Raw genomic sequence first — 15,761 nt, 5'->3', positions numbered from 1 at the left:
AGAGAGAGAGCGAGAGAGACTAGATAGCGAGAGAGAGACTAGACAGCGCGAGAGAGACTAGACAGCGCGAGAGAGACTAGACAGCGAGAGAGAGAGAGACTAGAAGCGAGATACTAGACAGCGAGAGAGAGAGACAGAGAGAGAAGAGATACTAGAAGCGAGACACGAGACACGAGACAAGAGATACTAGACAGCGAGAGAGAGAGAGACTAGAAGCGAGATACTAGACAGCGAGAGAGAGAGAGACTAGAAGCGAGATACTAGACAGCGAGAGAGAGAGAGAGACTAGCAGCAGAGAGAGAGAGAGAGAGACAGCAAGAGAGAGACAGCAAGAGAGAGAGACTAGACAGAGAGAGAGAGACTAGACAGCGAGAGAGAGACTAGACAGTGAGAGACAGCGAGACTAGACAGTGAGAGAGAGACTAGACAGTGAGAGAGGGAGACTAGACAGTGAGAGAGGAGACTAGACAGTGAGAGAGGGAGACTAGACAGTGAGAGAGGAGACTAGACAGTGAGAGAGAGAGACTAGACAGTGAGAGAGAGACTAGACAGTGAGAGAGAGAGAGACTAGACAGTGAGAGAGAGAGACTAGACAGTAAGAGAGAGAGACTAGACAGTGAGAGAGAGAGACTAGACAGTGAGAGAGAGACAGACTAGACAGACTAGGCAGTGAGACAGAGAGAGAGACTAGGCAGTGAGAGAGAGAGAGAGAGACTAGACAGCAAGAGAGAGAGAGACTAGATAGCGAGAGAGAGAGACTAGATAGCGAGAGAGAGACTAGATAGCGAGAGAGAGACTAGACAGCGAGATACTAGACAGCGAGAGAGAGAGAGACTAGAAGCGAGACACTAGACAGCGAGAGAGAGAGACAGCGAGAGAGAGACAGCGAGAGAGAGACAGCGAGCGAGAGAGACAGTGACTAGACAGTGAGAGAGAGAGAGAGAGACTAGAGAGAGAGAGAGAGACTAGACAGTGAGAGAGAGAGAGAGACTAGACAGCGAGAGAGAGAGAGAGAGACTAGACAGTGAGAGAGAGAGAGACTAGACAGCGAGAGAGAGAGAGAGACTAGACAGTGAGAGAGAGACTAGACAGCGAGAGAGAGAGAGAGAGAGAGAGAGAGACTAGACAGCGAGAGAGAGAGAGAGACTAGACAGCAAGAGAGAGAGAGAGACTAGACAGCGAGAGAGAGACTAGACAGCGAGAGAGAGCGAGAGACTATACAGCGAGAGACTATACAGCGAGAGAGACTATACAGCGAGAGACTATACAGCGAGAGACTAGACAGCGAGAGACTAGACAGCGAGAGACTAGACAGCAGCGAGAGAGAGAGACTATACAGCGAGAGAGAGACTATACAGCGAGAGACTAGACAGCAAGAGAGAGAGAGAGAGACTAGACAGCGAGAGAGAGAGAGAGAGAGACTAGGCAGCAAGAGAGAGAGTCGGAAACAGAGGTGGTAATTATTTTAAATTGACAGCACCTACTATAGTGCCACAGTCCCTAATGCCAGAGGAGAGAGAGAGGAGAGGGAAGAGGGAGAGGAGAGGGAAGAGGGAGAGGAGAGGAGCGAGAGTGGAGAGGAAGAGAGGGAGGAGAGGGGTAACAGCTTGTTTATATATACACACATGTTCACTGAGGGACCTAGAATCTGTGGCTCAAATGGTACCCTATGCCCTTTGGTCTTTGGTCAAAAATAGTGCACTATAATAGGGAACAGGGTGCCATTTGGGAGACACAGCTAGAGGCTCTACTGGAATTCTTCACGTAGCAGAATACGGTAGGTGTGGCTTACAGATTCCTGGTGGAGAACAAATTATTTTCCCTCTCTTTCTCTAGAAGCACATGACTTATAAGCACACACCACATTCTTACACGCCAACAAGCAATGTAGGATTATTTTGTTGCTCCCAGATGGTGCTGCAGCTCATTCTGGTAGAGCATGGCTCTTGTAATGCCAGGATTGTGGATTCAATTCCTTGGGCCACCCATCCCTAAAATATTTATTTTACCTTTATTTAACTCGGCAGTTAAGTACAAATTCTTATTTTCAATGACGGCCAAGGAACAGTGGGTTAATTGCCTGTTCAGGGGCAGAATGACAGATTTGTACCTTGTCAACTCAGGGGTTTGAACTTGCAACCTTCCGGTTACTAGTCCAACGCTCTAACCACTAGGCTACCCTGCCACCTCTACACTCTAACCACTAGGCTACCCTGCTGCCTCTACACTCTAACCACTAGGCTACCCTGCCGCCTCTACGCTCTAACCACTAGGCTACCCTGCCGCCTCTACGCTCTAACCACTAGGCTACCCTGCCGCCTCTACACTCTAACCACTAGACTACCTGCCGCCTCTACACTCTAACCACTAGGCTATCCTGCCGCCTCTACACTCTAACCACTAGGCTACCCTGCCGCCTCTACACTCTAACCACTAGGCTATCCTGCCGCCTCTACACTCTAACCACTAGGCTACCCTGCCGCCTCTACACTCTAACCACTTGGTTACCGTGCCGCCTCTACACTCTAACCACTAGACTACCTGCCACCTCTACACTCTAACCACTAGGCTACCTGCCACCTCTACACTCTAACCACTAGGCTACCTGCCATCTCTACACTCTAACCACTAGGCTACCTGCCACCTCTACACTCTAACCACTAGGCTACCTGCCACCTCTACACTCTAACCACTAGGTTACCCTGCCGCCTCTACACTCTAACCACTAGGCTACCCTGCCACCTCTACACTCTAACCACTAGGCTACCTGCCACCTCTACACTCTAACCACTAGGTTACCCTGCCGCCTCTACACTCTAACCACTAGGCTACCCTGCCGCCTCTACACTCTAACCACTAGGCTAAATGGCATATATCATTCTGCAGACTAAATGAGTATTTGGGGCTGCAGTTCATTATCTGCAGCCTAAAAGCAAACTGACAGCAGAGTAATGGCCTCTGACAAGAAAACAGTTGTGTTTAAGCCCTTGGCTCTTGTGATGACTGTTGTGTTGAAGGAGGAATCTCAGCCATGTGAAAGAGATGAAGGAATAAGGCTAAATCATTGCTCAGTCCCCAAAACAAGACATATATTCCATTTTAGGCTTTACAACAGTCTTCACACACAGTAGTGTAGCCAAACCTTCTAATAGTTCACAGGATTATCGAAGGAAATGTTTCTACGAGATCACAGATGTAACAGTGTTAACATGTTCAACTGGTTCATTCTCCTCCTCTCCCTCTCCCTCTCCCCTGTCCCCTCTCCTCTCTCCTCTCTCTCTCCCTCTCCCTCTCCCCTGTCCCCTGTCCCCTCTCTCTCTCCCCCTATTTCTCTCTCTGCCTCTCTGTCTCTCTCTCTCTCCTCTGTCTCTATGTCTCTCTCTCTCTCTCCTGTCTCTCTCTTCTGTCTCTCTCGCTCTCCTCTGTCTCTCTCTCTCTCCTCTCTCTCTCTTTTTCTGGCAGATTTTCAATGCTCCTCCAAATTCTAAGATGAAGTTATGGAAAGGCGCCAGTTTTGTCTTCATGCTGTGTGCTACGTTACTGTTCCTCCTCCTCACTAGAAACATCCTGGTTACTACTGGACCTGCAAGACTTCAACCTAGGATAGCGTTGTCGTCATCATCTTCATCATCACCATCATCATTATCGTCAAAACCATTGTCACTATCAGTGACAAAGCCAATACCACCACCACCACCACCATTATCTTCAGGAGCATTATCATCATCATCACCATTATTATCATCATCATCATCGTCTTCCTCCTCATCCAGGATGAAGGCTGGGCTCCACAGAACAGTGCGGGCTGTAGACACCATCAGCTCTCTCCTCTCCCAGTGCAAGTTAAAATAAACAGTTTTTGTTTCCATAGCCACCTCGTGTTATAGATGAGGTGATGTGGGGAAAGGTTGGCATGGCGCTGACAGTGGGGCTTAGTAACTCTCGTTGTGTCCTATAAACCATTCGGGCCCACAGGCCTCAGATAAAAGAACAATTCACTGCCTGGGGAATGTTGTTGAGATAAGAACCATAATAACCTGCCACCTCATCACCTAACCACATCACCTCACACATCACCTCACACATCACCTCACATCACCTCACACATCACCTCACACATCACCTCACACATCACCTCACCCACAGGCACCTCCACATCACCTCACACATCACCTCACACATCACCTCACACATCACCTCACACATCACCTCCACCTCACACTCTCACACCACCTCACAGGCCACATGCCACCTCACACCACCCACACCACCTCCACATCACATCACACCACCTCACACATCCTGCTCCACCACCTCACCACTCACCTACCATCACCTCACACATCAACCACATCACCCACACATCACCTCACACATCACCTCACACATCACCTCACACATCACCTCACACCACCTCACAGGCTCACACCACATCACCTCACACCACCTCACACTCACATCACACCACCTCACACATCACCTCACACCACCTCACACCTCACACCACCTCACAAATCACCTCACACCACCTCACCCCACACCACCTCACATCACCTCATACATTACCACACGTCACCTCACACACCATCTCACATCACCTCTAATCACATCACACCACCTCACCTCATCTCGCCATCACCTCACACCACCTAACAAATCACTCACAAATCACCTCACACATCATCTCACACATCACCTAGGCATCACCTCACACCACCTCATACCACCTCACACCACACCACCTCATACCACCTCCACCACATCACCTCACATCACCTCACATCACCTCACAAATCACATCACACCACTGCACAAATCACCTCACACCACCTCACATCACACCACCTCATACCACCTCACATTACCTCACACACCACCTCACACCACATCACCTCACCTCACACCAACTCACATCACCTCATATCAAACCACCTCACACATCACACCACCTCACCTCACGACACCTCATACCACCTCACCTCACGACACCTCTCTACCACCTCACACCACCTCCCCTACACTACCTCCCCTCCACCTCTCACCTCACACCACATCACCTCACATCACCTCACCTCACACCACCTCACCTCACACCACCTCACCTCACACCACACCACCTCACACCACCTCACCCACCACCTCACACCACCTCACACCACACCACCTCACGACACCTCACACCACCTCACATCACACCACCTCACACCACCACACCACCTCACACCACCTCACATCACACCACCTATACGACACCTCACATCACATCACCTCACACATCACCTCACACCATCTCACACCACCTCACACCACCTCACATCCATCATGACAATAACAACACCACCTCATGTTGTTTCACACCACATCACCTCACACACCATCTCACATCACCTCACAAATCACCTCACACCACCTCACATCACACCACCTCATTCCACCTCACACCACACCATCTCACATCACACCACCTCACACCACACCACCTCACACCACCTCACACCCCCTCACATCACCTCACATCATCTCACACATTATCACACACACAACCTCACCCCACACCACCTCACCTCACACCAACTCACACCACCTCACATCACCTCATATCAAACCACCTCACACATCACACCACCTCACCTCACACCACCTCACCTCACGACACCTCACACCACCTCCCCTCACACCACCTCACCTCACGACACCTCACACCACCTCCCCTCACACCACCTCACACCACACCACCTCACATCACATCACCTCACCTCACCTCATACCATCTCACACCACCTCCCCTCACACCACCTCCCCTCACACCACCTCCCCCTCACACCACCTCACCTCACCACCTCACCTCACCACACCACCTCACACCACCTCACACCACCTCACACCACCTCTGTCTCACCACCTCACCTCACACCACCTCACCTCACACCACCTCACACCACATCACCTCACACCACCTCACGACACCTCATACCAACTCACACCACATCACCTCATACCACCTCACACCACCTCACACCACATCATACATTACCACACACCACCTCACCTCACGACACCTCATACCACCTCACACCACCTCCCCTCACACTCACCTCACACCACTCACCTCACACCACATCACCTCACATCACCTCACCTCACACCCACCTCACCTCACACCACCTCACCTCACACCACACCACCTCACACCACCTCACACCACACCACCTCACACCACCTCACACCACACCACCTCACGACACCTCACACCACCTCATCATCACACCACCTCACACCACCTCACACCACCTCACACCACCTCACATCACACCATCACGACACCTCACATCACATCACCTCACACATCACCTCCACCATCTCACACCACCTCACACCACCTCACATCACATCATACAATACCACACCACCTCATACCACCTCACACCACATCACCTCATCACCATCTCACATCACCTCACAAATCACCTCATCATCACCACCTCACACCACCTCATCACACCACCTCATACCACCTCACCACACCATCTCACATCACACCACCTCACACCACACCACCTCACACCCCCTCACATCACCTCACATCATCTCACACATTATCACACACACACCTCACCCCACACCACCTCACCTCACACCAACTCACACCACCTCACATCACCTCATATCAAACCACCTCACACATCACACCACCTCACCTCACACCACCTCACCTCACGACACCTCACACCACCTCCCCTCACACCACCTCACCTCACGACACCTGACCACCTCCTCACACCACTCACACCACACCACCCACATACAACCTCACCTCACCTCATACCATCCACACCACCTCAGATCACACCACCTCCCCTCACACCAATCCCTCACCTCACCTCACACCATCACCTCACACCACATAACACCACCTCACACCACCTCACACCACCTCACCTCACACCACCTCACACCACCTCACACATCACCTCACACCACCTCACACCACATCACCTCACACCACCTCACACACCTCCTCACACCAACTCACACCACATCACCTCATACCACCTCACACCACCTCACACCACATCATACATTACCACACACCACCTCACACATCACCTCACACCATCTCACATCACCTCACACCACCTCACATCACATCATACATTACCACACACCACCTCACACCACCTCACACCAACTCACACCACCTCACATCATACAATACCACACATCACCTCACACACCACCTCACACCACCTCACACCAACTCACACCACCTCACATCACATCATACAATACCACACACCACCTCACACATTACCTCACACCACCTCATATCACGCCACCTCATATCACGCCACTTGATATCACGCCACTTGATATCACACCACCTCACACCACACACTACCTCTCACCACCTCTCACCACCTCACACCACCTCACACATCACATCATCATTACACACACCACCTCACACCACCTCACACCACCTCATCACGCCACCTCATATCACCTCACAAATCACATCACACCACCTCACAAATCACCTCACACCACCTCACACCACCACCTCACACCACCTCCCCTCACACCACCCACCTCACACCACCTCACCTCACACACACCACCTCACACCACCTCACACCACCTCACACCACCTCACCTCACACCACCTCATCACACCACCTCACCTCACACCACCTCACACATCACCTCACACCACCTCACGACACCTCATACCAACTCACACCACATCACCTCATACCACCTCACACCACCTCACACCACATCACATTACCACACACCACCTCACACATCACCTCACACCATCTCACATCACCTCACACCACCTCACATCACATCACATTACCACACACCACCTCACACCACCTCACACCAACTCACACCACCTCACATCACACCACATCACCACACACACCACCTCACACCACCTCACACCAACCACACCACCTCACATCACATCATACAATACCACCTCACCTCACACCACCTCACACCACCTCACATCACACCACCCATATCACGCCACATCACGCCACTTGATATCACACCACCTCACACCACACACTACCTCTCACCACCTCTCACCACCTCACACCACCTCACACATCACATCATGCATTACCACACACCACCTCACACCACCTCACACCACCTCATCACGCCACATATACGCCACCTCACACCACATCACCTCACACCACATCACATCATCATTACACCACCTCACACCACCTCACACCACATCACCTCACACCACACACATCACATCACACCATCACACATCACCTCACACCACCTCACATCACCTCACACCACCTCACAAATCACCTCACACCACCTCACCCCACACCACCATCATACACCACACACCACACACCATCTCACATCACCTCTCACACCACCACACCACCTCACCTCATCTCACACCACCTCACACCACCCAAATCACTCACATCACCTCACATCATCTCACACATCACCTCACACATCACCTCACACCACCTCACCACCTCACACCACACCACCTCATACCACCTCACACCACATCACCTCACATCACCTCATATCACCACCAAATCACATCACACCACTGCACAAATCACCTCACACCACCTCACATCACACCACCTCATACCACCTCACATTACCTCACACACCACCTCACCATCACCTCACCTCACACCAACTCACATCACCTCATATCAAACCACCTCACACATCACACCACCTCACACACCTCCATACCACCCGACACCTCACCACCTCACACCACCTCCCCTCACACTACCTCCCCTCACCACCACCTCACACCACATCACCTCACATCACCCACCTCACACCACCTCACCTCACACCACCTCACCTCACACCACACCACCTCACACCACCTCACACCCACCACTCACACCACCTCACACCACACCACCTCACCTCACACCACCTCACATCACACCACCTCACACCACTCACACCACCTCACACCACCTCACATCACACCACCTCACGACACCTCACATCACATCACTCACATCACATCACCTCACACCACCTCACCACACACATCATACAATACCACACCACCTCATACCACCTCACACCACCACCTCACACACCATCTCACATCACACAAATCACCTCACACCATCTCACACCACCTCACACCACCTCACATCACATCATACATTACCACACCACCTCACACCACCTCACACCAACTCACACCACCTCACATCATCTCACACAATCACACACACATCACCCCTCACACACCACCTCACACCAACTCACACCACCTCACATCACATCATACCTACCACACACCACCTCACACATCACCTCACACCACCTCATATCACGCCACCTCATCACGACACCTCACGCCACCCTCACACCACCTCACACCACACCACCTCACATCACATCACCTCACCTCACCACCATCTCACACCACCTCACACCACCTCACACATCACATCAGGCATTACCACACACCACCTCACCTCACACCACCTCATCACGCCACCTCATCACGCCACCTCACACCATCACACCACCTCACCACACCACCACCTCACCACCTCTCATCACCTCACACCACCTCACGACACCTCACCAACTCATGCATTACCACCTCACACCACCTCACACCACATCATACCACCTCACACCACCTCACCACGACACCTCATACCACCTCACACCACCTCCCCTCACCACACCACCACCTCACATCACATCATACAATACCACACACCACCTCACACCACCTCACCTCACACCATCTCACATCATACAATACCATCACACCATACCACACCACCTCACGACACCTCACAACACCTCACATCACACCACCTCACACCACCTCACACCACCTCACACCATCATCACACCTCACGACACCTCACATCACATCACCTCACACATCACCACCACCTCACACCACCTCACCTCACATCACATCATACATTACCACACACCACACCACCTCACATACCTCACACCACCTCACCACCTCATATCACACCACTTGATATCACACCACCTCACACCACACACCACCTCTCACCACACCACCTCACCACCTCACACCACCTCACATCACATCATCATTACCACACACCACCTCACCTCACCTCACACCAACTCACACCACCTCACACCACCTCATATCACCACCTCACCATCACACCACCTCACCTCACACCACCTCTCACACACCTCACATCCACAATCCCACACCATCACCACACGACACCTCACACCATCTCACATCACCTCATACCACACCACACACCACCATCACCACCTCACATCACCATCTACAATCCCTCACACAACCTCACACCACCTCACACATCACCTCACACATCACCTCACACCACCTCATATCACGCCACTTGATATTACACCACCTCACCTCTCACCACCTCACCACCACCTCACACCACCTCACACATCGACATCATGCATTACCACACACCACCTCACACCACCTCACACCACCTCACACGACACATCATACCACCTCACACCACCTCACACCACCACCACCATCACATCACCTCACACCACCTCACATCACATCATACAATACCACACACCACCTCACACCATCTCACATCACATCATACAATACCACACACCACCTCACACACCACCTCTCACCTCACATCATACACCACCTCACATCACATCACAACCTCACACACCACCTCACACATCACCTCACCTCACACCTCCCACCTCATATCACGCCACTTGATATCACACCACCTCACACCTCTCACCACCTCTCACCACCTCACACCACCTCACACATCACATCATGCATTACCACACACCACCTCACACCACCTCACACCACCTCTCACGACACCTCATACCACCTCACACCACCACCACCTCACACCACCTCGCACCACCTCACACCACCTCACATCACATCATACAATACCACACACCACCTCACACCACCTCACACCATCTCACATCACATCATACAATACCACACACCACCTCACACACCACCTCACATCACATCATACAATACCTCACACAACCTCACACACCACCTCACACATCACATCATACATACCACACACCACCTCATATCACGCCACTTCATATCACACCACCTCACACCACCTCACCTCACACCACCTCACACCACCTCACACCACCTCACACCACCTCACACATCACATCATACATTACCACACACCACCTCACACCACCTCACACATTACCTCACACCACCTCATATCACGCCACCTCATATCACGCCACTTGATATCACACCACCTCACACCACACACCACCTCTCACCACCTCTCACCACCTCACACCACCTCACACATCACATCATGCATTACCACACACCACCTCACACCACCTCTCAGGACACCTCATACCACCTCACACCACCTCACCTCACACCACCTCACACCACCTCACACCACCTCACATCACATCATACAATACCACACACCACCTCACACCATGTCACATCACATCATACAATACCACACACCACCTCACACACCACCTCACATCACATCATACAATACCTCACACAACCTCACACACCACCTCACACATCACCTCACACATCACCTCACACCACCTCATATCACGCCACTTGATATCACACCACCTCACACCACTCACCACCTCTCACCACCTCACACCACCTCACACATCACATCATGCATTACCACACACCACCTCACACCACCTCACACCACCGACACCTCATACCACCTCACACCACCTCACCTCACACCACCTCGCACCACCTCACACCACCTCACATCACATCATACAATACCACACACCACCTCACACCACCTCACACCATCTCACATCACATCATACAATACCACACACCACCTCACACACCACCTCACATCACATCATACAATACCTCACACAACCTCACACACCACCTCACACATCACCTCACACATCACCATATCACACCACCTCATCATCACCACTTCTCACCACCTCACATCACCTCACACATCACCTCACACCACCCACACCACCTCACCACCTCATCACATCATACACCACCACCTCACACCACCTCACATCACCTCTCACACCACATTACCACACCACCTCTCACACCACCTCACACCACCTCATACCACCTCACACATCACCTCATACATTACCACACACCAACTCACCTCACTTCACACCAACTCACATCACCTCACACACCACAACACCTCACACCACACCACCTCACATCACATCACCTCACACCACACCACACCACCACACACCACCTCACTTCATCACACATCACCTCACACCACCGCACAAATCACCCCACACCACCTCATAACTCCTCACACCACCTCACATCACACCACCTCACATCACACCACCTCACAACACCCCACCTCACACCACACCACCTCACATCATCTCACACCACCTCACCTCACACCACCTCACCACCACCTCACACCACCTCACACATCACATCATACATTACCACACATCACCTCTCACACCACCTCACACCACCTCATACCACCTCACACATCACCTCATACATTACCACACACCACCTCACTTCACCTCACACACCACCTCACACCAACTCACACCACACCACCTCACATCACCTCACCTCACACCACCTCATATCAAACCACCTCACATCACCTCATATCAAACCACCTCACACATCACACCACCTCACCTCACACATCACCTCACACCACCATCTCACATCACCTCACACATCACCTCACACATCACCTCACACCATCTCACATCACCTCACACATCACCTCATACATTACCACACACCACCTCACATCATCTCACACACAACCTCACATCACCTCACACATCACATCACCACACATCACCTCACACATCGCCTCACATCACCACACATCACCTCACACCACCTCACATTTCCCTGCACTGCCAAGGGTGCTATAGGCCTAGAGTAGAAATATAACAGGTAGAGCTGTACTTCATGTTGTATGATCCTTCAACACAGCTTTTCATAGGCTGATGATGTGTTATGTGTTTCTATCCAGCAACATTAGACAGAAAGGAAATTATATCTGGTGAATGCTGAAAGTCACTGGGATGTGGCAGAGGTTCTGGTTTGAGTCAATAGCTATCTCTTTTTTGTGTGTCCGAGGCCTGAGGAGAGGTGTAGAATAGATTGTTCTGATCTCAAGCCTCCCTGTCCCTATATCCTGCCATGCCTGCGTCTCTGTCTGTCTGTCTGCCTCACTTCCCTTGTCTGTCTGTCTGTCTGTCTCTGTTTGCCTCACTTCCCTTGTCTGTCCTGTCTGTCTGCCTCACTTCCCTTGTCTCTCTGTCTGCCTCACTTCCCTTGTCTGTCCTGTCTGTCTGCCTCACTTCCCTTGTCTGTCTGTCAGACCAGGGAAGTGAGGCAGACAGACAGACAGACAGACAGACAGACAGACAGACAGACCAGTGAAGGGAGGCAGTCTGTCTGTCTGTCTGCCTCACTTCCCTTGTCTGTCTGTCTGCCTCACTTCCCTTGTCTGTCTGTCTGTCTGTCTGTCTGTCTGTCTGCCTCACTTCCCTTCCCTTGTCTGTCTGTCAGACCTGGGTCTGTCAGACCAGGGAAGGCAGACAGACAGACAGACAGACCAGGGAAGTGAGGCAGTCTGTCTGTCTGCCTCACTTCCCTTGTTGTCTGTCTGTCTGTCTGTCTGTCCTGTCTGTCCATCTGTCCTGTCTGTCTGTCTGTCTGTCTGTCTGTCTGTCTGTCTGTCTGTCTGTCTGTCTGTCTGCCTGTCTGTCTGCCTCACTTCCCTTGTCTGTCTGTCTGTCTGTCTGTCTGTCTGTCTGTCTGTCTGTCTGTCTGTCTGTCTGCCTCACTTCCCCTGCCTCTGTACCTGTTTCTCTACCCCTATCTAAGTGTCCTCTCTCTCTCTCTCTCCATCTCCTTCCAGTCTCCCACCTTCTCCAGAGCTTCACCGAGGGAGAACTGAAGAAGGTGATCGGGACTCTGATTGACAGGAGTAGCAAGAGGAGCGGCAGGAACAGTAGAGAGGAGAGCCAGGAGAGCTCCTCCCAGACGACTAAGGGAGCTAAGAGTGGGCGCAGGAAGAGGTTAAAGCCGTGCTCTTTGCGGGAGGTGGAGGTGACTGTGGGGGAACTGGGGCTGGGCTACGACAGCGACGAGACTCTCCTCTTCAGGTACTGCAGCGGCAGGTGCACCGCGCGCCGACGACGCAACTATGACATCGCCCTGGAACACACGAGGAGGGCTGGGCTCATTAAAAAGGGGCGGAGAGACAAGGTGCAGTACAGCCCGTGCTGTCGGCCTATCGCGTACGAGAAGGATATTTCCTTCCTGGATAACAACAGTCGATACCACACGGTGCAGGAGGTGTTGGCACGTGAGTGTGGCTGTGCGTGACCCTGGGGGAGGTGTGTAAACGTTTAATAACGACCACATCCTCTGAACCACCAATGAGTAATGGCTACTGGGATGATGTCTTAAGAGAATAATATGATGTCTCAGTGTGGATGCAATGCCTCATGAAAAGCGAGACTTGTCATCGCAGGTGCTATGGTCACGTGATGCAGGAAGTGTCGGCTCTGGAGGCGTTGCTGTGCACGATCCCCGAACTTGGGGCCTGTTCCCGGAAAGATCCGTGGAGTTTTCTTTTATCCGTCTTGTTTCGAAGGCAGCGTTCAGGAGGACCCAGCATTAAAATTAAACAACAATATGCTCTATCATAGAGAACAGAATTAATTGTTATGTACATGTATTTCGGTTGGATACATGGATATTACCCACGGATACCGGATTACAGCGAAAACAGGATGATGTCTGTGGATGAACTTTTGACTTTGGGCCAATAACAGGAGGGCGACATGTTGGCGAACATTCAGATAGATGTGATTGTCTGTCACATGGAATATAGGGACTGCGATCAGCTCTGTGGATTCCATTCCTATCTGCAAGGTTGTGAACCTTTCACCTCATGGAATGTGAGTCTGCCCTCAGGTGGCGTTGGAGCTGCAGGATCTCCATGTTCTATTAGAAGGAGCACCAATGCCTTCTGGGATATCACGTCAGGTCTAGTTCATTTTGTCATGTGCACGCAATGAAATGCTTACTTGTAGATTCATTCTCGGCGATGCGACATAATAAAGAGACAGAAGTCAATAAATTAAGAATAATTAAAAAAATATAAGTGACATTTAAATATCGTCTGACTTTCCGGGGTCCATGGATACTGGGTACGGGAAGCTGGAGCAACAGGATGACGTCTCTGAATATGAATCTGTGTGGATGTATTCAGGGATGGAATTCAAGGATGTTGTGTACCGATCAGCTTGAGCTTATAGACTCTGGCATTTTTACTTCACAAGGTCCAAAATCTGTGCAATGGGATATTTTAATAGAAAAAAATAGCTAGCCAGTGGGCTACATGGGTATATTTAAAAAGTACTAGCCTCGGGCTATTTGTATGGAACTGGTTGAGGGCAACACACCTGTAGTACTGAGTATGGACCCGGTCACTAGAACAGTACTGAGTGTGGACCCGGTCACTAGAACAGTACTGAGTGTGGTCACTAGAACAGTACTGAGTGTGGGTAGAACAGTACTGAGTGTGGACCCGGTCACTAGAGTACTGAGTGTGGACCCGGTCACTAGAACAGTACTGAGTGTGGACCCGGTCACTAGAACAGTACTGAGTATGGACCCAGTCACTAGAACA

The 15,761-nt window shown here is 51.4% G+C and overlaps 1 protein-coding gene across 1 annotated transcript; it reads left to right on the top strand.

The window, feature by feature from the left end:
- Positions 1-3,476: 3,476 nt before the first annotated feature.
- On the top strand, positions 3,477-14,505 carry LOC135507612 (neurturin-like). Its single transcript, XM_064927169.1, has 2 exons — positions 3,477-3,838; positions 13,980-14,505. Exons 1-2 carry the CDS (start codon positions 3,490-3,492, stop codon positions 14,447-14,449), a joined length of 819 nt encoding a protein of 272 aa, XP_064783241.1. The 5' UTR covers positions 3,477-3,489; the 3' UTR covers positions 14,450-14,505.
- Positions 14,506-15,761: the final 1,256 nt, after the last annotated feature.

The sequence above is a fragment of the Oncorhynchus masou genome, chromosome 3 (assembly GCF_036934945.1).
Source record: "Oncorhynchus masou masou isolate Uvic2021 chromosome 3, UVic_Omas_1.1, whole genome shotgun sequence".
NCBI lineage: Eukaryota > Metazoa > Chordata > Actinopteri > Salmoniformes > Salmonidae > Oncorhynchus > Oncorhynchus masou.
The sequence above is the reverse complement of the archived record's forward strand: the minus strand, read 5'-3'. Positions and strand labels throughout refer to the sequence as shown.

Coding starts and splice junctions, on each gene's coding strand:
- LOC135507612 (XM_064927169.1), top strand. CDS start 3,490: ATGAAGTTATGGAAAGGCGCCAGTTTTGTCTTCATGCTGTGTGCTACG. Junction 3,839..13,979: donor CAGCTCTCTCCTCTCCCAGT/GCAAGTTAAAAT, acceptor ATCTCCTTCCAG/TCTCCCACCTTCTCCAGAGC.